This window comes from Carettochelys insculpta, chromosome 26, assembly GCF_033958435.1.
Source record: "Carettochelys insculpta isolate YL-2023 chromosome 26, ASM3395843v1, whole genome shotgun sequence".
In the NCBI taxonomy this organism is placed as follows: domain Eukaryota; kingdom Metazoa; phylum Chordata; order Testudines; family Carettochelyidae; genus Carettochelys; species Carettochelys insculpta.
The window spans coordinates 4,859,609-4,880,456 of NC_134162.1; the positions used below are offsets into that span (position 1 = coordinate 4,859,609).

At 47.4% G+C, this 20,848-nt stretch overlaps 1 protein-coding gene across 3 annotated transcripts; it reads right to left on the reverse strand.

Annotated features, from left to right (window-relative positions):
* Window positions 1–3,159: 3,159 nt before the first annotated feature.
* Window positions 3,160–18,676, reverse strand: ETV7 (ETS variant transcription factor 7). 3 transcript variants are annotated; one of them, XM_074977879.1, is made up of 8 exons: window positions 18,211–18,676; window positions 14,335–14,467; window positions 11,442–11,606; window positions 8,613–8,735; window positions 7,441–7,653; window positions 5,607–5,749; window positions 5,384–5,484; window positions 3,160–4,714 (listed from the first exon to the last, which is right to left on the reverse strand). In XM_074977879.1, the coding sequence occupies exons 1-8, from the start codon at window positions 18,214–18,216 to the stop codon at window positions 4,597–4,599; spliced, it is 1,002 nt and encodes a 333-aa protein (XP_074833980.1). In that variant the 5' UTR covers window positions 18,217–18,676; the 3' UTR covers window positions 3,160–4,596. The 3 variants fall into 3 exon arrangements, with proteins under 3 accessions (XP_074833980.1, XP_074833981.1, XP_074833982.1); XM_074977880.1 differs by lacking the exon at window positions 7,441–7,653; XM_074977881.1 differs by lacking the exons at window positions 7,441–7,653; window positions 8,613–8,735.
* Between the last annotated feature and the right edge of the window lie 2,172 nt (window positions 18,677–20,848).

The window sequence follows — 20,848 nt, forward strand, 5'->3', positions numbered from 1 at the left end:
AAACGCACCCAGTACTTCGAAATATTTTTCAAAATACTGGGCATGCTATTTCGGCATCCCTCTGTCCCCTCTTTGTGGGAGGGATAAGAGATGCCTCGAAATAGTGCTGTTTGTCAAAATTTGGCACTGTGTAGGCAATGCCAAATCCCAAAATAGCGTATTTGGAAATAGGATGCATAGTGCAAATTGTCTCATTTCAAATTAGGGCCACAGAGTGGACATAGCCTGGCAGAGGCAGTGGGTGTAGCTGCAGCTTGGGCAGGCAAGCGCCCCAGCCTGTGGCCCTACCCATCAGCATGGCCATCAGCTTTAACTGTATGGCTGCTTTTATGGTCTTAGTCAAAGGGCCCTGTCTGTGCCCAGCAGCTTCACTAGAGTCTGTTTCACAGCCACTGCTGCTGAGTTGTGCCTCAGTCTGATCCTGGGGTTGGGGTGGACCCCTGCTTACAGTAACCCTCTTTTCTTTGGGGTTTACTTGTGGTCCCTCTGTTTCCCTTCCCCATCCACGTCTTCAACCTAGAAAAGACAGTGGCCTGAAGCCAACACACGGCATCCCACTAAAACCAAAATCCCTGATTGCCCTCCTGTGTACTGGCTGTCACAAGGACAAACCCCAGCAGTTAGGTTTTGTTTAGTAAAGGGGCTAGGCCCAGCTTCCAGGAAAGCAGCTGAGTTTTTTTTATAATTCTCCCTCCTCCAACCCCTCCACCCTTCATTGACTTTGTGTACAAAGACTGGCTCCTGCAAGAGCTGGGCTGGGCTTGCTGCAAAAGGAAAGGCACATTTATCTGCTGTGTGCCGGGAAAGCGAACAGGCGAGTTTAACCTTCGCAGTCAGGCCATAAAAGGGCAAAGCACCACTGCATCTATGCAGCTACCATGTGCAGACAAGCAGACCAAGCACAGGTCTCTGGAAGGATTGGGGCCCTCTTTGAGCCATTACAAGGAAGTTGCTGCCCTGGAGGCCTGGCAGCTCAATGCCCTGGGCACCCCCCGCCCCCGAGTATCCTCACCCAGCTCCAGGAACCTTTGCCCGTCACTTAGTTGTAAAAACCAGAATGATTTCCATCCCATGTATGGTCATTGTCAGGCGGAATGACGGGCTGGCCAGGAAATCCCCAACCTGTGCTCAGCCAGACATGATCCAGAGTCACCTTGGAGCCAGCCTTGTCAGCAACCAGCTCGCTGTCTCTTAGTACTATCACCAGTTTCTCTGCTGAGCTGGGTGCTTTGAGCAAGGCTGAGGTTATCCCAGCCAGAAGCCCAGCAAGAGAGCTGGTCCTACATGTTGTTGTTCCTGTTTGTTTGCGGGAGAGAGAACAGGGGGTGGGGGCATGTACTTTGTAAGCAAATGTGGTCTTTGCTTTACCTCCACCAGCCCTCCCCAGCCAGGCTGGCTCAGGGGAATGTTACCAACCCAGTGCAGGACTCGGGAGGGTCTGGTCTGGGGTCTAGGTGGCTGGACTGCACAACCAGAGATGTGCCAGAGCAGGTCTGCTGACCGCAGGGTGGGAGAGGGAGGTACGTGGGCCGTTGCGCAAGGCACCAGCATTTCAAAGGGACCCAGAGCTCTGGGATCCCTTGAAACACTGCAGCAGTGCTGGTGCTCTACTCCATGGGGCTGGGGAGGCAGCGCTGCAGTCTGAGCAGCACTGAAGGCTGACTGCCCTAAATCCCACCTCTTCCACCATTAGCCTCGCCCCACCCACCTTGCCCTGGGGCCTGCAGTGGCTGTCAGCTTCCTTAAGACAGAGTTACAGAGCTCCCTATAGGTGGAGTGCTTGTGCGGCTGCCCAGGACCAATTCTGATTAGCAGAACCCACAGCCTGCAGTGTGTGTTTCTAGTGGTGGTACGCATCCACAGGTGCTTGGGGGCCACACAGCAAAATTTATGCTGCCCATGGATGTCAAAAAAAAAAAAAAAAGAAGGAATACTGCCAGTGAGTGCCCAACCTCTGGGGACTCAGCAAAACATAGACTGGAGTCCTTCCCAACCAGCAGGTCTGCACTAGCTTGTGACAACTTCCATGTGACTTAAGGGGGCAGGAAGAGACTCCCTGTTCTGCCCACTAGACCAGTACTCCCATTGTGCCTTCCATTGGCACTCATAATTATGTTGCACAAACACGTGGCACCAGTGCACGTTTGGCAGCTGTTAGGTAGCAGAGCTTTGGCTCAGGTGGGCTGGCCTTTTAAGGGTAGCTGAGCTCAGCCACCCCTGTGCCAAGTTAGCATCCCCCCCCACTCCACCTCCCCACGAGCTGGGCCTCATCAGCCGAGTGATTTCTTTGAAAGGCTGAAATTAAACATGTGGCATAGTTAAAGTAGGTTCAGGAGTGATCATCAGGAAGACAGTGGTACAAACACACATGTAAATTGAATACAGTAGAGCCCTGAGCCGTGCACACTCAAGTTGCACAAGTCTCAGGGTAATGTGACTCTGAGGCTGCATCTTCACTACAGTCCCCTTGCAAAAGGGGAATGCAAATGAGGCAAACTGGAAATGCAAATGAAGCGCTGACTTACATATCGTGTGCTTCATTTGCATAATCACATTTTCAAAAGTGCCCTTTGAAAGCAAAGCAGCAGTGAAGACAGGTTTTTTTGAAATGAAAGCACCTGTCTTCCTGAAAAACAGTAGGAAGAAGGGTGCTTTCAAAAGCCAGGCTTCCTTTCCAAGGGACCCCATCTAAACAGCTGTGTTGTATTTTGAAAGCAGCTCTTTCAGAACAGCAAGTGGCTGCCATTATGCGAGCAAGGCACTTAATATACAAATTAACACCTCATTTGCATTTTCCATGTATGCATGCTCCTTTCAAAAGGGAGTGTAGACGTGGCCTGAGTGGCTGGGAGCTGGAGCCAGGCACCAGCTCCCCACAGTTCACAGAAGCAGGGAAACTGACCAGTGCAGCAGTGCTGATCAGTTTCTTGTCTTCTGTGAGAGGCAGGGAGGGCTCCCAGCTCTGTGCAGCTCACAGGAGACAGGAAACTGTGCTGGTCAGTTTCCTGGCTCCCCCAAGTAATGTGAAGTTTGACTTACACGGAGAACACAGGAACACAACCTCTGCGTAAGTCGGGGCTCTATTATGTAAAAAGTTTGAACGCCCTGCAGTAAACATATATCGCATTACAAGTCATTGTGTGTGCTCTGTTCATGAAATGGGGTTACAAAAAGTATGCTTTGACATTATTTATTGAAGATCATCTTGTATTCACATTCATTGCGGCTCTTTAATTGAGATTTTAATTGAATTTGAAAAAAACAACTCTTCTTGCTCTTTTGGTTGCTGGCTCCTGCTCTTGCTCTTATCAAGCCTGATTCATTTCACTTATGTCAGTGAAAGCTCAGATTTCAGTATTGCTAAACTCCATTTCTACCAGCAGAGAGAGCCAACCCCAATCTTGGGCATTAGTTTAAAAACTCAAAATAGACCAAGCCCAACTTAAGGGTAAGTTTCACCTTAGAAAGGCGAATTAAGCCTATTTCTTCCACTCACCCAGGCACTCAAAGTAAATTTTAGCCCACTAGGGATTTTGATTTTTGGGTCCTGGAAAAACCCACAGGAAAGCATTCAATGGGCCAGAACTTCTGGTGATGTAAATCAGTATAACTCTATTGACTTCTGCAGAGAGATGGTGATTTACACCAACTGAGGATCTGCCTAATGTGAAGTATGGGGACTTGGCTTCTGTTTAAACCCTGTGCAAATAACTGTCTGATCTGTAATTCTCATGTGTACCTAGCATTGTTCATTCCTGTATTGTTTGCTAATCATAAATGTAATAATATAGCAAAATTAGGTTGATACTCTTTAAGCTGCATATTTAAAACTGCACAAATATTTTCACTTGCATCCTATTCCACAAGATACACCCCTCCCTGTAAGCTGAGCACTTGGGTGGCTGCCCAGGAGAGATTCATGTGTCACCCAGCTGATCAGTAGAGTGCCCACAGCCAGCAGAATGTATTTGTTGGTGCACATCTGACATGCCTTGGTGTGCACATAACAAAATTTATTCAGCCCTTGGATGGGGGGGAAAGATAGAGGGAACACTGCTGTGCAACTTTAAGCATGTGAGTAGCTCTAGTGAAGTCCAGGGGACTATCACATGCTTAAAGTTTGACATGCGTGCTAGTCTGTTGCTGTATCAGGGACAAGCCTTGAAGGCCATTCCTATTAACCAATGCACTCATGGGTGTGTTTAAGTGCTTTGCTGAACAGGAACATCTTGCAGACTGAGGGTCCTCAATGAGCAGTTTTGAAACTCAAGGAATGAGCATTGTCCATAATGTACCAAATTTGAGCATCTACCTGTAAAACCAACCAAAGAATCAATGAAGAAAAAACCACCAAGCAAAAGACCAGCCCATAGAATGGTCTCAGGTTATGTAGGACTGGAGCACAGAGTTTCTGTACATGTTTTGCTGGGTGCTGTAGGCTTTGACTCCAATCTGTATTGAAGCCTTTAACTGCAGCCCATAAGAACGTTGACCTCTTGTGTCTGAGAGCACAGGCTGTCCTGATTTTCTTCAGTGGCAGACAAGGTTGTCCATAGCATTGGATGTTCCCACATTAGACACTGTGCTGTAGACTTCCTAGGGTGAAACCTCCAGCATGTCCTCCTTAAAATCCAATCCTTCCTGCTCCTCACTCTCCAGTTGTTCTATCTTGCTTGATTTATCCTGTAGTATCTCCCCGTGACTCTTCAAAAACCTGAAATAAAGATTGTTGGAATTAGTGACCCTATCATTGAGGTCAGGAGAGGACTGACCCAAAGCCTATTGTTTGTACTTACATCCCTAGAGATGGGAGCATTGAGCATCTCTCAGAAGATGCTGGGCCCCTTCCATGGTGTTTTATTCCGCAAGATGCTCATTGCCCTCATTCCTTCAACTAGAGTTGAGGGGCCTGAGCCCATAAAACTAGTCTGTGGATTTAATCAGAAACCATCCCAGTCTGTACACTTCTGTGTTTTGGGCAAAACAGGATCTATGTTTTGGCTTTGCAGGAAAAAACAAGCTCACAACTGAGGCTTTGCAGAATCAAAACCACCCCCGCGTATAATTCATGCTGAAGGCCAACTTCTGCTCTCAGAAACATGTGCAGCTTTAGTGGGAACTGTGTGCACATAAGGGTGGAAAGTCAGGCTCCTGCCAGCTTCTGATTTCAGTTACAGCAGTGTAAATCTACAGCAATTCCATTTACTCCAGTATAACCAAGACAAGAATTTGGCTCTAACTCTTTTGAGGAGGCATGAGACCTAGTGAGAGGAAGCAGCCCTCAAGGCACAGAATGGCTGAAGGAAGCTGAGCAGTCTTCCCATTTGCTAGAAACAGTGTTTTTGTTTTGTTAGGGTCATTTTAGCTGTCTGAATTACATCACCTAAATAACAGCTTCTGTCCCGGTTCCTTCTTGATAATGTTGTGTTTGTAATAATGTCTTAAAGCTCTCGACATCTTCTCATAAGTCATGTTCACCCGGTTCTGTAAGAATAAAAGACACTTCAGTACAGAGCACCTCAGCTGCCTTACCTTCAAAACAGGGACACATAAGACCTGGTACTCAAAAGTTAAGTAATGACCAACCTTTTCTGACCCAGACTTACCTTATGATTTCCCCAGAGCCTGGCAAGTCCATTTGGATCAACGACCCGGAAAATTTTGGCTTCTTTATCTTCCCACTTGATGTACGGCTCATATCGACTGTCAGAAAGGAGCTGATAGACATAATCCCAAAGTAACCTGCAGTCTGCACATTAACAGAGAAGCAAATAAGTTTTAAGCTAGGATGCGTCCATGTAATCTACTGCCAATTAGCAGGTAATGTTTATTAATAATAATGCCAACCTGTTATCGCGCTCTTCATTAGAGCTCAAATGCTTTACAAAAGAGGCTGGTATTTGCCTCATTTTACAGATGGGGAAAACTGAGGCACACTTATTACTCTGGGCCTCAGAAGGGTGGGACAAGCTTCCCCAGCCAGGGAGACACTATAGCCCCCACACGCTGTGTAGCACTCTGCCAGCCATTGCCAGGAAAGGACAATGTTCCCTGTAAACTGAGCACTTGGATGGCTGCCCAGCAGAAAATCAGGTGCCACTCAGCTGATTAACAGAGCGCCCACAGCTGGCAGCCTGTTTCTATGGTGGTGCACATCCACACAGGCCTCAGTGCACATAACTTGTGCTGCCGATAGATGGAAAACAATTAGAGGGAACAGAGCTGGCTGGGTCCCATATGGTGGTAAAACTGCTAATGTGGACAACAGAGTTGGGCCTAAGTTAAAACCAGAGGTTCTGGGTTCAGCCCCCATGACAATGACCCACCCAGAGGCATGGCACTAGGCTTATGCCCAGAGCCATCCTGCCCATAGGAGAGTTTGGGGTGTCCTCCCCAGGCCCTGCATTTTGGGGGATCCCCACAGCAGCTGCCTCAACCATCCTAGGGATAGGACCCAGGGTGGTCTGGAGGATTACCTAGTGGGAGGGGCCTGGTGTGGGGTGGGAGCAGGGGTTACCATCCCCGATCCCACCCTCACCATGGCAACAGGCACCAAAGTGGTTGAGCAGCCGGCTCTGCTCTGCCCCTCCCAGCTGGCTGCACTCACTTCTCCATGGCAGCAGGGAGCAGAGCACCCTGCAGCTGAGGCATTCGTCCTCCCACGGTTGCAGTGAAGCTGAACGCAGCTGGCTGGGAGAGGGCAGTGGGGCAGAGCGGACTGCCAGGCTGCTCCACCTCCCACCATTGCTGTGATTGCAGGAGGGGGCTGGTCCCTGTTGCTGCCCAGCACTAGGCCCCTCCCCTCAGGCAATTCCCCCCACTTGCATTTTCAGGGAAGGGGCTTCGGTAAGAGGTGGGGCCTGGGAAAAGGGGTGGAGTGGGGATAGGGCAGGGCGGAACTGAGGTGGGGCGGGGCCTGCAGCAGGAGGGTTACCGTGGGCCCTACCCTCCGCATGGACAGCCCTACGACAGCTGTCACTTCTGCTCTCAACACAGGGCAGTATGAAGCAAACGAACCACACACCAGTCTCCCTAAGTGCTCTCCCTTCTGTGCATGGTTTTCTTTAGCTTTCAGTGGGGTTTTAGACAGGAACCCTCATGCTGTGTGGGCACAGCTGCCTAACAGGACCCATCTCTAACTGTGTACAGTAATGCTAGGGCCCCAAGGATGAGCTGAGGGTTACAGGGCTGCTCATTGGACACCAAGCCATATTTTTGCAGATATTCTGCAGCAGATAAAGATGCTTCAGGGCTGGATTCACCCCTGAGTTTTGGAAGCGGAGATGTTGATTTCCCAGTTAACCCTCTTACATGGCCGTCGTTGGATGGACACAGTTTACATATCCAGGAGCCTTATTTTTCAGGCAGCACTGCTTCCTATGCCTGAGGGCTGATTAACCCATCTGACACAGGCACGAGGCTTTAAAAATGAACAGACACCTGCAATTTTCCCATCCACAGGGGCTGCCTCAGCACTGGGGAAAGAACAGAGGATCTCTGCCTTGTAGCTCGCTTCTGCACTGTGATGGGAGAGGTTAAGTGGCTGCGCTCCACAGGAGGCCTTGCTAGGAGACTTGGGCTGTTCTGCAGGGCTCAGGCAGCTCGGTAAGGAAGGGACTGCAGCCGAGTAAACTTCGAACCTGCCGCTCACGTCTGCAAGGAAACACGATGCATCCTTGTTACAGTACTACCAGGAAGACCCTATGAGAACTGTTTGCCAAACAATTCCACAGCACATCCACTATTTTCAGCTGAACTGATTGCTTGTAAATGTCGCCCCTCCCTGCTAGACCATTAGAGCTGGGAGGCAGCAGCATCTGAACTGCATCCCAGATCCAACAGGCTCCTGCCATCTTTCCTTCCCTGCTTGCCACACCAGGGAGCAGGCAGCCTTCGTGCTTGAGCCCCAGCTGGCACAGGATGTCAATTTCCCCCCTGTGGTTGCTCTGCACAGAGACATGGGGAGGGGATATTGGCAAAGTTTCATGGCACACTTGGAAAGTTCTCTGGGCACACTGGTTGAAGACCACAGATAGTGGGTACAGATGGGCTAAGATAGACTTCCTGAGCAAAGGCCATGCCCTGTCATTCCAGCTGGTTGACTGTCACTAATGCTAGTGTAACTCTGACTTCAGTGCATGCAAGTGGAGCAGGGAGCCTCTCCGGACATGCTAAGGGAGGGGAACCGCTGCAGAAGGAAGCAGTATGGTGCTGAAAGGCATTGAGGTGGATACTGCTGGGAAGAAGGGGTACATGAAAAATCACCAGAGGAAGCTAATAAAAAACTGAAGACTAGCAGGTCCAGCTAGGACAAAACCTCACACAAGACCTGTAATGTCGCACAAGCCAGGCTTCCAAAAACTGAAGCCACTTAAAATGAGAGGCCACAGCAGAAACTGCAATTGCAGGTGAGTTGCTCAAGGCTGAAGTCTGTGTCAGCTCTGGGATTTGACCTGGGGACTCCCTGGTGAGCCACACCTGTGCTCTAGCCACTAGACCTTCCTGCCCTCTGACAAATATAAATATGCAAATGAAAGCCAATAGGTTTGATCCTTGACTAACCACACCCACTCCTCTCACACTCACTGAAGGCTCCTTACGAGGCACAATACCTTCCTGATAGCTCTGGATCTTCATATGCTTTGCCTCCCTAAAGGGTGAATTAAATAAAGGGCTGCACACCAGGGCTTGTCTCTGGGTCTTTATGTACTGAAGCAACTCATACAAAACATCACCTGTGGGGAAAGGAGAAACAATTAGGTCCATCAGGATTAGTATGGCCTGAGATGTATTAGTCACAGTAGTCTGCCTGGGAAAAGGGATACCCCATGTAGTGAAATGGACAGGGAAAGTGGAAAATGTGATGTGGTCAGTAGGCAGCTGGCGAACTGCTGCCCCATGCAGTATGATCTAAGGGGCTGTTGTGAAAGGGTGTGCCTTTGAAAAGGAGAATGGCCTTGGATCATAGAATCGTAGGGTTGGAAGAGACCTCAGAAGGTCATCGAGTCCAACCCCCTGCTGAGAGCAGGACTGCTCCCAACTAAATCAGATAAATTGTAATAAGGCACTAGCCTGGGACTTCAATTACATAAAGGCACAGGGTTTTCATGAAGCCAGAAGGGGCTGTTAGTGCCTCGTGTTGCACAGGAAGTCAAACAACATGGAATTTCACCCATAGTCTCTACCCAGAAGATTGACCAGGTCTGGGTTGATCTTCTGGGGTTCCGTTTCATGCACCTAGTGGGAATGCATAAAATGGAACTGTCCTGGGTAGACAGTTGAGCCCTGCACTCCTCATTCTCGCAAGGAGTAAGGGAGATCAATGGGCGAGTTTCTCCATTCAACCTCCCTTAATGAGGTCAGCCAAGTAAGTCAATTGCAGATAAGTTGATTCCAGCTACCCAGTTGCTGTAGCTGAAATCGCATATCTGCAATCAACTTTAGGGTCTAGTGTAGACCTGACCTCACTGTGTCCTTAAACAAGTCGCTTGCTCTTTGCTTTAGTCCCCCTTCTGCAAAATAGTGCTGCCTTTGCCAGTCATATTTCATGAAACTACTTCCTGGGGCAGGGACAGACTCAATATGTGTGGATACAGTGCATTAGGCACACAGGCTCTGAGCTGGGTATGAGTCTCTAGTGCTACCATAAGGTAAGTAATTATGGAGGCTTCTCTGTATGTATTAGCAAAAGCCAAGCAGTCCAGCATCTGTTCTCTCCACACTGGTGTAATCATTTCTTGATGGGAATATCTCAGGCTTGCTTAGCACCTTGCAGCCCAAAGGACCTCACTCTTTTAACAAATTACAAAGAGTCACTTCATCCATGATTGTAACAGCAGCCACTCTGAGGAGGAACACAACACTTCGAGCAGTGTTTTGCAACTAAGGGCAGGGGGATATGATAGAGGTCTATAAAATCATGACTGGTGTGGAGAAAGTAAATAAGGCAAAATTATTTACTTGTTCCATAACACGAGAGTTAGGGGTCACAGAATAAAATCACTAGGTTTCAGGTTTAAAACTAATAAAAGGAAGTTTTTTTTCTTCACACAATGCAGAGTTAATCTGTGGAACTCCTTGCTAGAGGATGTTGTGAAGGCCAAGACTGTAACAGGGTTCAAAAAAGAGCTAATTAAATTTACGGTGGACAGGTCTATGAATGGCTGTTAGCCAGGATGGGCAAGGATGGTGTCCCCAGCCTCTGTTTGCCAGAAGCTGGGAATGGGTGACGGAGGAGGAATCACTTGATGATTACCTGCTCTGTTCATTCCTGTGGGGCATCTGGCATTGGCCACAGTCAGAAGGCATGATAGTGGGCTCAGTGGACCTTTGGTCTGACCCAGTGTGGCCATTTTTATGTCCTTGTGGTGTTAACGGTTTAATATACGAAACAAAAGCTTATTATACCCAATAGAAATTGGGGATGGGGGGTCTATGGTCTGTGCATCCTGGAAGACCCGGTGCCAGTCCCCAAGTCCTAACTCAATGCTGACAAACACACACAGCTGGAATCAGATTCATCTCTCTGTTAGTATTATTAAAATAGGTATTAAATTATACTGATGTTTTGTGTTTATGAAACGTTTGCCTATGTCTACACAAGAGAGCTTATTCTGAAATAACGCTGCTGTGTAGCCATAGGCACTTGCAATCAGTGTTCTATCTTTGATGTGTTTCCAAGGGCTCTACTCTGAAATAAGCTCTATTGTGTGTGGGCACACTATTTTGGAATAAGTTTTGCTTATTTTGGGACTTCCCCGTAGTGTGGACACATTATTCTAGAATAGCTTATTTTGGAATAATAACTCCAGAATAAACTATTGCAGAATAACTCTGTAGTGTGAACATACCATAAGAGAACATAAGGCAGGATTCAAAATAAGACTGGACATTGGTATAAATGACCATCCAAACTCCTATTAGATAGTACATTATATCTAATAATCCTTATGCTTCAGGGCATGCGCCAACCTCTACAGACTGGGGTCAAGGAAGAAGAACATTTCTACAAGCAGGTTAACCCATAATTCCCATTGCAGTGCTCTTACACTTGTCTCTGAAGCATCCTATATAGGATACTGCTAGAGACAGGAAGCTGGACCAGATGGACCAACTGATTGATTCTAATTTGGCAATTCCTGTACTCCTGCCGAGCTATAACGTGGATAGAGGGGTGCTGATGGCAGGATAGGCATGTTCCCTGCATTGTGATCTTGTTTTGTTCCCATCTCCCTTTGTCAAGTCATCCAAACACAATTGGGCCAGATCAAATAACAGATGAGTGAGAAAATGACTTGTCCAAAGCCACACAGTCAGTCCATGGCAGAGAGGTGAACTGAAGCCAAATTTTCAACATCCCAAACCGATGCCTGAGCCCTCAGGCTGCACTGCTCTGCTCATTCAGCTTTGTCATTACAAAGCATGATTCTGTTTCCTCTCACCTGAGCTGGGAGCTCTGTATCTAAAATCCTCCTTGGTGAGAATGCATAGGGCTTTCCCGTTCATTTCAAACTTGCTTTTGTCCGTGGGCCGGAGTGAATATTCTTTCTCAGCCCATCTTAACCAGTGAATCACATCATCTTTGCTCCACAGTGAGGGCTGAATTCCTGAAACCAAGAATAATCACTCTGAAATAAAGGCCCCCAGAGAACAGGGGCAGGGCAGGACAATAGTCTCCAGCATCAAACTTCCATTTGAAAGGAACAACTTCAGTGTTACAAAAAATCAGAGAACAAAACCCCCGAGAAAGAAAATAGACAATAGAAGCAAGATAGACGTGAAGTTTGGTTCTGGTATTATCTTGTTCCTTCTAACACAGGGATTCCCAACCTATGGGTCAGCACCCAAACAGGGGTCGCAGTTAGATTTGTTAAGGGTTACCAGCAGCTTGGACCTGCACGTGACTCCCAAAGAAGCCATTGGCAGCTCCTTAACGCTGCCACATCCAGCAGCTATTGCTATGAATAGAGAATCAATTACTATGCATTAAAGACAGCTTCTCCACCTTTGATATCTGTAGCCACCCTAGGCAGGCCACTTAATAGACTCTTGCAGTAAGTAATTTTCACCTCCCCTCCACCCTTGGGTCACCACATCTTCCTGAATTGTCAAAATGGGTCCTCGCCTGGAAAAGGCTGGGAACTGCTGTTCTAACATCACTGGCTGGAATTCTCAAAGGGGACGAAGGGAGTTGTGTGCACAGTAGGCTTGTTTTGTTTTTTAGGCATGTTTTGAAAATTCCAGCCTCCACTAAACTCTATCTTGAACATCTCTTGTCCCGCACTCTCTGGTCCAGCAACATCTGTGGTATGGCACAATTTTAGTTAGCTGGATGTCCATGTACTATGGGTGTGGCCAATTTCCCCACAGCCCCATAAAGTTTGTTTCCAGCCACCAGTCCTGGCTCTCAGTGTTCTGTGCTGTTATTCAGCTCTAATTTGCCCCTAAAGGTCTTGTAAGAGCCCACTAAGCAATGGAAATGTTGGTAATGCAGCTCTACAATACTGAACTCCCCCAGTTTGGCAAATTCTCAGGTTCCGCATCTGGTCCCAAAGGTGCTGGATGAGAGCGGTTCAACCATCTCTAAGCACTTAGCCGACATCACTGCAGCCTGACATGCCTCTGTGAGAGCAGTGGCTGGCAATAGCCCCTTATAAACAGGGTGGGGAAACTGAGCTATGGAAGTGACATGATTTGCCCAGAGTCATAGTAAGTCAGTAGCAGAGCTGGGAAAAGACTGAGTCCTGACTTCCTATCTAGTGACTACATTGGGGGGACAATATTTTCTCCCAGAGCTGGGGCAGAAATGCAGAACATCTGGGACTTTTGACTCACTGACTGCTGTATTCACTGGACCGCAGAGTTAGCCAGAACTGAAAATGAAATAAAACCCAGGAATCCTGACTCAGTCTGTTCTAACCACTAGATAACAATCTTTCATATTGTGTGCACTACCTGAAAAAAGCTTGAGAAGATCTGGCAATACATGCTCTGAAATTGTTTTATTTTTCTACTGTAAAACATCATTTTTAAAGGTGCAAAAGCCCCCGATCCACCCTTGGAAGGGTGTCTCTTCTACGGGACTTAATGTGCAAATCTGAGAAGGTAGTTAAAGACAGGGCAGTTTTATAATTAATTCAAATCTGTGCTTGAATATCTTCGCTATACAAAAGTTATGTTTTTAAAAGAGCAATGATTGTCTGTTTTAACATGAGCAACTTATTTACGTGACAGTAGAGCCTGTAGCTCCAATGGAGATACAGGTCCCATTACGCTATGTTCTGTACAGGTTGTTTGAGAGTCCTTATGTGCCCTCTGGTCAGTGTTACTCCCCTTTGTCCCCACAATCAGGCACATAAAAGGAACAATGAAGTTTGCAAGCCTAAATGCTGGGGAGGTTGACGGTATAGAGAAAATCAGGGCAACAGGAACTGAGTTATGAGTCTCTTCTTGGAAAATTCACTTATCTGCTCCGCCTCAGTTTCCCCATTTGTGAAATGAAGGCGATAGTTACCTGAGAAGTGAGTAAATAACTGTTTCAAGTTCATGAAACCAACACGAGCACAGCGTGCAATATTCTGCCTTCTAGTGACTGGTCAGAAGGAGGATAACAGCCTACTAATGCCACAGTAGAACCTCACAATTAGAGCCACCAGAGTTACAAACTGACCACTCAACCACACACCTCATTTAGAAGTGGAAGTAAAATCAGGCACCGGCAGGGATTTTTGTCGTCGGTGGTGGTGGTGGTGGTTTTTTTTGTTTTTTGTTTTTTTTAATAAAAGCAAATATATTAGAGCTCTTACATGATAGGAATAAGGGAATTTTGATGTTCGCAGGGTCATTTCAAAATGGAGCCCCCATGTGGATGAGCCGCAGGCAAGGAAAATGTGGTATGGCTGCCGGCATGTTAATGAGGTGCCGAATATTCATTTCAGCGCCTCATTAGTATTTTTCGATTTGGCCACTAGCATAACCATTTCAAAGTTTTTTTCTAACTGTAGACATGGCTGTAAAGTGCTAAAAAATAGTGGGAAAGCAGCAGTATTCTTCTGCATGGTAAGTCTCAAAGCTGCATTAAGTTAATGTTGAGTTGTACACTTTAGAAAGAACAGCCATAAGGCTTTTTCAGGTATGAGCAATCTCCCTTCTCTAGGTGTTCATAATTCCTAGGTTTTACTTTATTTATTACTCCTTTAATTCCAGGGTAATTGAAGTTTTCCATCTTCTACTAAAGATCCAGAAAGCAAATGATGCTGCTGTCTTAGTGCTTTATAAAATGCCTTCCCAATAATGTTAATGTGCAGATCATTAAACAAAGCACCAGCTACTCACTGAGCCTGCCTGGTAACTTGAAGATGTCACTGTCACTGATTGGCTGCAAGGAGGCTGCACACCTGGACTGTGATTGCAGTGGTAAGGAAGCTGCTGTTACAGAGCTGGAAGAAGAATTGCCTGTCACTTCACCCTGTGGGGAAAGAGGTTAATGCACCAACTGAAAAGGAACAGCACCATCCATAAGCATCAGCACGCTGGGTACAAGCATGGATTTCTAAGCAGTAGCCTTATTCTACTCATGAAGGTAGACCTCTTGTAACCTCCCCTCTAAAGCCAAGCAAATGTGAGCATGGCTGGTACATGGAAGACATGCAGTCAGGGAGAATCCATGGTGCTGATTCAGTTTAGGGTATTCTCTGAGTCAGTACTAAACCAGTTCTGTCTTCCTGGAAGTGCTGTCTTACACAAAAAAAACCCAGAGCAGAAGTGCTAACTGCCTGTAATGGTCACAGATTCCCCCTCCCTTGCTGCAAGACCAGGGCAGGGAAGGATTTTTAAGTCAGATGTCACTTAAGCAACTGCAGCCTTTCTCTAATTTCTCCCTAAATTTTAACATTGGATCCATACTTCTTTTTAAACTTAAATCTTGAAATATTCTGACGGCTCTAAATTAAGATGACCTCCTTTAGAGGTTAAACTTGCAGGTGTCAAAAACTTAGACATCTCATGCTCCAGACATGGAGAAATTGATCCATTTGTAGAGCATTTTGGGATGAAAGGTGCTAATATCTATGCCCACATGTAGGAAGAATGGTCTGGTGAACAGGGTATTTATTTGCTGGCTGTAGTTCAATTCTTACCCCATCTACAGGCTGTTTTGAGAGATTTTTAGACTGGCTCCTTCATCTGCCTTGTGCTGCAAAAAAGCCAAAAGCTAATACTTCCCTGCTTCACAGGGCTGTTTGGAGATTAATTATGTTAATGATCAAGGTGCTCTACATACTGTGGTGGTGGCAGGCATGAAACTAGTTATAGAAGATTAGGGTACAAAGAGACCTCAGGAGGTCGAGTCCAGCCCCCTGCCTAAAACAGGACCAACCCCAACTAAATCGCCCTAGCCAGGGTTTTGTCAAGCTGGAACTTAAAAGCCACTAGAGATGGAGATTCCACCACCTCTCTAGGTAATGCATTTCAGTGTCTCACCACCCTCCTAGTAAAAAAGTTTCTCCTAATATCCAACCTGCATATCCTCCTCTGCAACTTGAGACCACTGCTTCTTGTTCCATTATCTATCACTACTGAGACTACCTTGGCTCCATCCTCTTCAGAACCCCTCTTCAGGTAGCTGAAGGCAGTCCCACTGACAGTGGACGACAAAGGGGACAATTGCCCCGGTCCCTTTGAAATGCCTCGGCAGTGCTGCTCCAGCAGCCCACGGCTGTGAGGGAGTGGGTGGGACAGTGCCACAGTCCCGAAGGTGCTGAGTGCTGACTGCCCTTGGCCCCACCCCTTCCACTCTTGGTCCCACCCATTCTGGGGAGCAGAGCCAGAACCCCCTAACACCTTGCCCCAGAGCCTGTGGCAGCTGTCATCACAGCAGCCTTCAGCCAGTGATCAAATCCTCCCTTAGTCTTCTCTTCTGCAGACTACATAAACCCAGGTCCCTCAGCCTTTTCTCATAAATCATGTGGCCCAGACCCCTAATCAGTTTCATTCTCCTCTGATGGACTCCTTCCAGTTCATCCACATCCTTTCTGTAATGGTGGGTCTAAAACTGGACACAATAGTCCAGATGCAGCCTCACCAGTGCCGAACAGAGGGGAATAATCGTTTCCCTCGATCTGCTGGCTGTGCTTGTACTAGTGCACCCCAATATGCCATTAGCCTTCTTGGATACAAGGGCACGCTGTTGACTCCTATCCAGTCTCTCATCTGCTGCAATCCCCAGGTTCTTCTCTACAGATCATTGTACTTCCCCATCTCCTTCATCAATAACTGCAACATAAATGGCAATTCCTATCCTGACAACGTCCCAAATTCCAGCGTGTTCAAGAATTTCACATTCTTTAATGGATTAATCCTTCCAGCACCATGTAAACTTGGGCTTCTCCGATTATATAGATGGGGGGGAAAACTCACATCAGTGGACTCTGGTCCTGATCTGCAAAGGTGGTACCTAACTCCCACGGATGTGACTTTGTTTCCCGAAGGTCCCACAAGGGGGCTGGGGTAGAATCTGGATTTAAACCCCTTTCTCCTCACTCTCAGATTAACACCATAATCCCCAGACCATCCATTTTCTAATCTGCTGTGTGAGTTCTGTCTGTATTCACAGGGAATTGATCATGTGGGGTATGGTCACAAGATTCTAATGGATAATCCTTTTTCCAGTGGTACTGAAGTGAGGGAGCTCATGGAGAATTACATCTCAACTTCGGTTTGTCAGTGTGTAATCCAGAGCATGTTTTATTGGTCTACTGAATGGGGCGAAACTGTAGAATGAATGATCCTGATCTTTGTAGTTATGCTTTTGACAGTCTCTTATGACAATCTTGGGGGCATCCATCAGCCATCTTGGTTTCCTGCTGCAAAAGGACGGGTCGTCCTAGTAGCTAAAGACTCTGATGTAAAATAGGCTCACAGACCACTCATTACCGGGCCATCGGCTGACACATTCTCGTCAGCAAACTAGAAAGGTATCATTTGGATGAACTTCCATAAATTGGATAAAAAATTGGTTGAAAAACCATTCTCTGTCAATGGTTTTCTATCAGACTTATAGTGGTCTCATAAAGCTTGTTTACAGATGCCAGTCCTGGCTTTCAGTGTTCTGTGCTGTTATTTAGTTGTAATTTACCCCTCAATGTCTTCTAAGAACCCAGTAAGCAATGGAGGTGTTGGTAATGTGCTAGAAAATATGGACCTCCTGTGGTTCAGCAAATTCTCTTGTTTGGCACCAGTCAGGTCCTGAGCAGTTCACTGTATACTATATGTCTGCTTTTTCTCCCCCTGCCACCTCCAGCTCTAAATATATTATTAGGAGACAATCTAGCATGAACTCTTAACTCCCTTTATAGCAACAAGAAACATGTTTCAGATTTATTCTAAGCAATAGGCTACAGGAAAAATAAAAGTGAAAGAGGTTAGTGAGGTAAATTACATGCCCTTCTTATGGGGGAAAAAAAAAGCTTTCTGGCGTTACATTTTTCTCCTCAACTACATGCTGGCTAGATTGACCTTTGAAAACAAAATCCAGATGGTGGATATTCTGCCAGTTTACAGAAAAGCAGCCTTAATTATTCCATTTATTTTCTCCTTCTTCACAGTGTTCGAGTCATAGGCTCTTTGGTTATTGTGATCTCCTTGGTTCCTGCAGCGTGTTCTCTTCAGGGATTTATGAAGGCTTGTCGGAGACTTAAAAACTGCATAAAACTTACCTTGAAATAAAGCCTAAACCAGAGAGGATTCTGGCAGCTCTAGAGTAAGGTGACCTCCTTGACAGGTTAAACTTGCAGATGACAAACAATTTGCATTCTCTGCAGAATGCCAGTGGGTAGCTGACCCATGCTCTGTATACTGAAGCATGCCCTAGCTCTGTCACTCCAGGCCCCTGTGACCTCTCCCTAGGGAAGGAAGGGGAATTCCAGCGTGTGTTAGTTGCAGGCTCCGTTGAACAGAGTGCATGGAGGATCAGAGCGTTTGAAGGAGAGCTGAAGCCCCAGCAGGACTGAGAGTGTATGGGGGGTGGGGGCGCGGGAGCTGCACGGAGGGGGTGGGGGGTGTCGGAGGAGGGGTGCTGGAAGTGTCTGAAAGGGGGAGGTGGCTGGCGGGGGTTAGCAGGGCTGTTGGAGGGCACGGGGTGGGAGGGAAGCTGGGACTCGGTGTAGTGGGAGGGGGGCTGGGCTCTTGCAGCCGATGCACCTCAGCCCTTACCTGCATTCCAGGTGGAGGTGGGAGGTGCAGCTCCGGCTGCTCTCACGCAGACGGGTCCCCGGCTCTCCCGCCCCCGCTCCGCCAGGTGGGGAGCGATCCCTCCCCTCTGCCCGGCCCGAGCCGCCCGTCAGTCACGGCCGTGTGCGGTCGCTGGGCTGATCCTTCCGGGAAACGAAAACGAAACAAGCCGGATCTGAGAGGAGCAGGCGCCCAGCCCCAGGGCTGCAGGAGTCCCCGTCCCCAGGCCGCCCCGGCCAGCTCCCAGCGGTGCCACCCCCTGGCCTCCACCCGCCAGCTGGAGGGCGGCACCGCGGGGGGGATGAATTCGCACCAGAGCTTGGCAGTTCCTAGCCTTGGCAGGGCAACCCCGGTTGCTGGCGCCCTGGCACCTTTCATTGCACATCAAGCACTGCACCAGCTGAGCCCAGGGCAGCCCAGGAACTCCCCCTGAAGGCCAGAGCCAGGATCTTCTGGGCTACAGGGCTTTGGGTGGGGGGGAGCCGTTGGCAGCCCACCCATCTATCCCTGACTGGGATGTGGTTTGTTTATAGCACACAATGGCAAACACCTGCCAGTCGGATGTATTCATCATACCAGGAATTAGCTTTGTGTGTGTGTGTGCGGGTGCCTTGCTGAAATATCCTTGGTATAGCTTCCTGCACGGTGTGCCTTTCCTGTTGCAGTAGGCTGGGGGCCTCACTGCCCCTTACAGGCTGAAATCCAGAAGTGCTTTGTGGTGAGTCATAGCACCTGTACTGCTGACACCTCCTTGGGATCCCCCTTTCTCTTCAATGCAGCTTGCAGGCTGTGTGTTAGAAGCAGGGGCTTTTAGGACCTTGGTGAAAGTCCGTCTGAATATCCAGGGTGCAATGCTGTGAAATCGTAGGTAATTGCAAGTGATGTGAAATGTGACGAGGTGCGAGTCCTAGCTTTTTAAGGGCCAGGGAGTATGTAATAATTGTCTTGTATTTTATACAGCCCCTAGCAGGATGCAGTCCTGGTGGTCCACACCTGGAGTTCCTTGATGCCTAAAGAATACATGTAAGAAACAGCTGGTTAGTGTATGTCATCCACTGTCCTCTACTGGATATCAAACCTAGAAACTGTGTGTCATAGACCCCCAGCTGCCAGAAGCTAAATTGAAGTTCTCCTTTCCTTCAAGTGGAAGAAGCTTGTCACAAAATCCTTCAGACAGGAGGGAAAGAACTCTGATTTTGCTCTCAAAGTGCAGACCCTTGTCGCAGTAGCTAAATGAGAAGGAGGATCTGATTTCTGGATAGAACTATTGTGAAGTTCTAAGTAGCCATATTATGCTGGTCAGTAACTATTATAAAGTCCAGGGCAGGGGAGGTCAGAATGTCTCCAAAGGTCTTTCTACCATGTAATAAATAATGAAGCTGTGTCAAAGAATCTCCTTTTATTTCCCAGTTTGACAGAGTCCTGAGTTGATCCGGTCTGTAGATTTAGATTCCCTTAGCAGCTTCACTAGTGTTTTACATTTTCAAAGTACTGTACAAACTATTTGTTGGGATTTTCCCCCTCTCCCCGTCTCCTACCTTTTGCTCTCAGCTGACTCAGCACAAGCTAAATCACTCCAGCTTAGAAAAGAGGAGACAAAGGGGGGATATGAGAGAGGTCTATAAAATTATGAGTGTTGTGGAGAAAGGGAACAAGGAAAAATTATTTACTTGTTCCCATAATATCAAAACTAGAGGACACCAAATGATTTAATGAGCAGCAGGTTTAAAACAAATAAAACAAAGTTCTTCCTCACACAGTTAACCTGTGGAACTCCTTGCGAGAGGTGGCTGTGAAGGCCAAGACTATAACAGGACTTAAAAAAGAACTAGATAAATTCATGGAGGTGAAGTCTATTAATGGCTGTTAGTCAGGATGGGGAAGGAAGGGCATCTGCAGCCTCTGCTTGTCAGAAGCTAGAGATGGATGGCAGGAGAGAGATTGCTTGATCGATATCTGTTCAGTCCACTCTCTGGGGCACCTGGCATTGGCCACAGTTGGCAGATGGGATACTGGGCTGGATGGACCTTTGGTCTGATCCAGTATGGCTGTTCTTATGTTAAGTCATCCCCATGCTCTTAACTGGTTAAGTCTCATAAGATGTCTGTGAAGCAGGTAAATAAGTATTGTCCCCATTTGACAGAGGGGAAGATGAGGGTCACCATGTCCAGAAGTTGACTTTGCATGCGTCTCTTTGTGAGGGCCCTATCCTGAGATAACCAGGGCTTCATTTTCAGAGATGTACTGACTTCACTCAGGGCTGTGGGTGTGCACCTCTTCTCAATGTTGGTCTTGGGCACCCAAAATTGGGGGCCAGCCCTAAAACTTGTTGCCTAAATGATTTGCCCTAAAACATATAGTCAGTGACTGCGGGGGTGGGGGGGCAAGGAGGGAATTGGTATAATAGCTGCAGATCTTGTCTTAACAATACACTGTATGAGGGACCCTAGCAAGTAGTAATATAAGACCCATGATCAAATCTGAAACAAAGAGGGTCAATTTCAATGCAGTAAAAAAGAAGCCGACATTAGCAGCAGCTCCCTTTTGAGGGCCTTGCAGCTGTTCTTCACAAGTACACATAGATTTGCACTGAAAGGTACCTGGGATGTCATTTGCTGTA

Coding starts and splice junctions, on each gene's coding strand:
- ETV7 (XM_074977879.1), bottom strand. Junction 8,736..11,441: donor ATACAGAGCTCCCAGCTCAG/GTGAGAGGAAAC, acceptor CTTTCCCCACAG/GTGATGTTTTGTATGAGTTG. Junction 7,654..8,612: donor GATCCAGAGCTATCAGGAAG/GTATTGTGCCTC, acceptor GTTTCCTTGCAG/ACGTGAGCGGCAGGTTCGAA.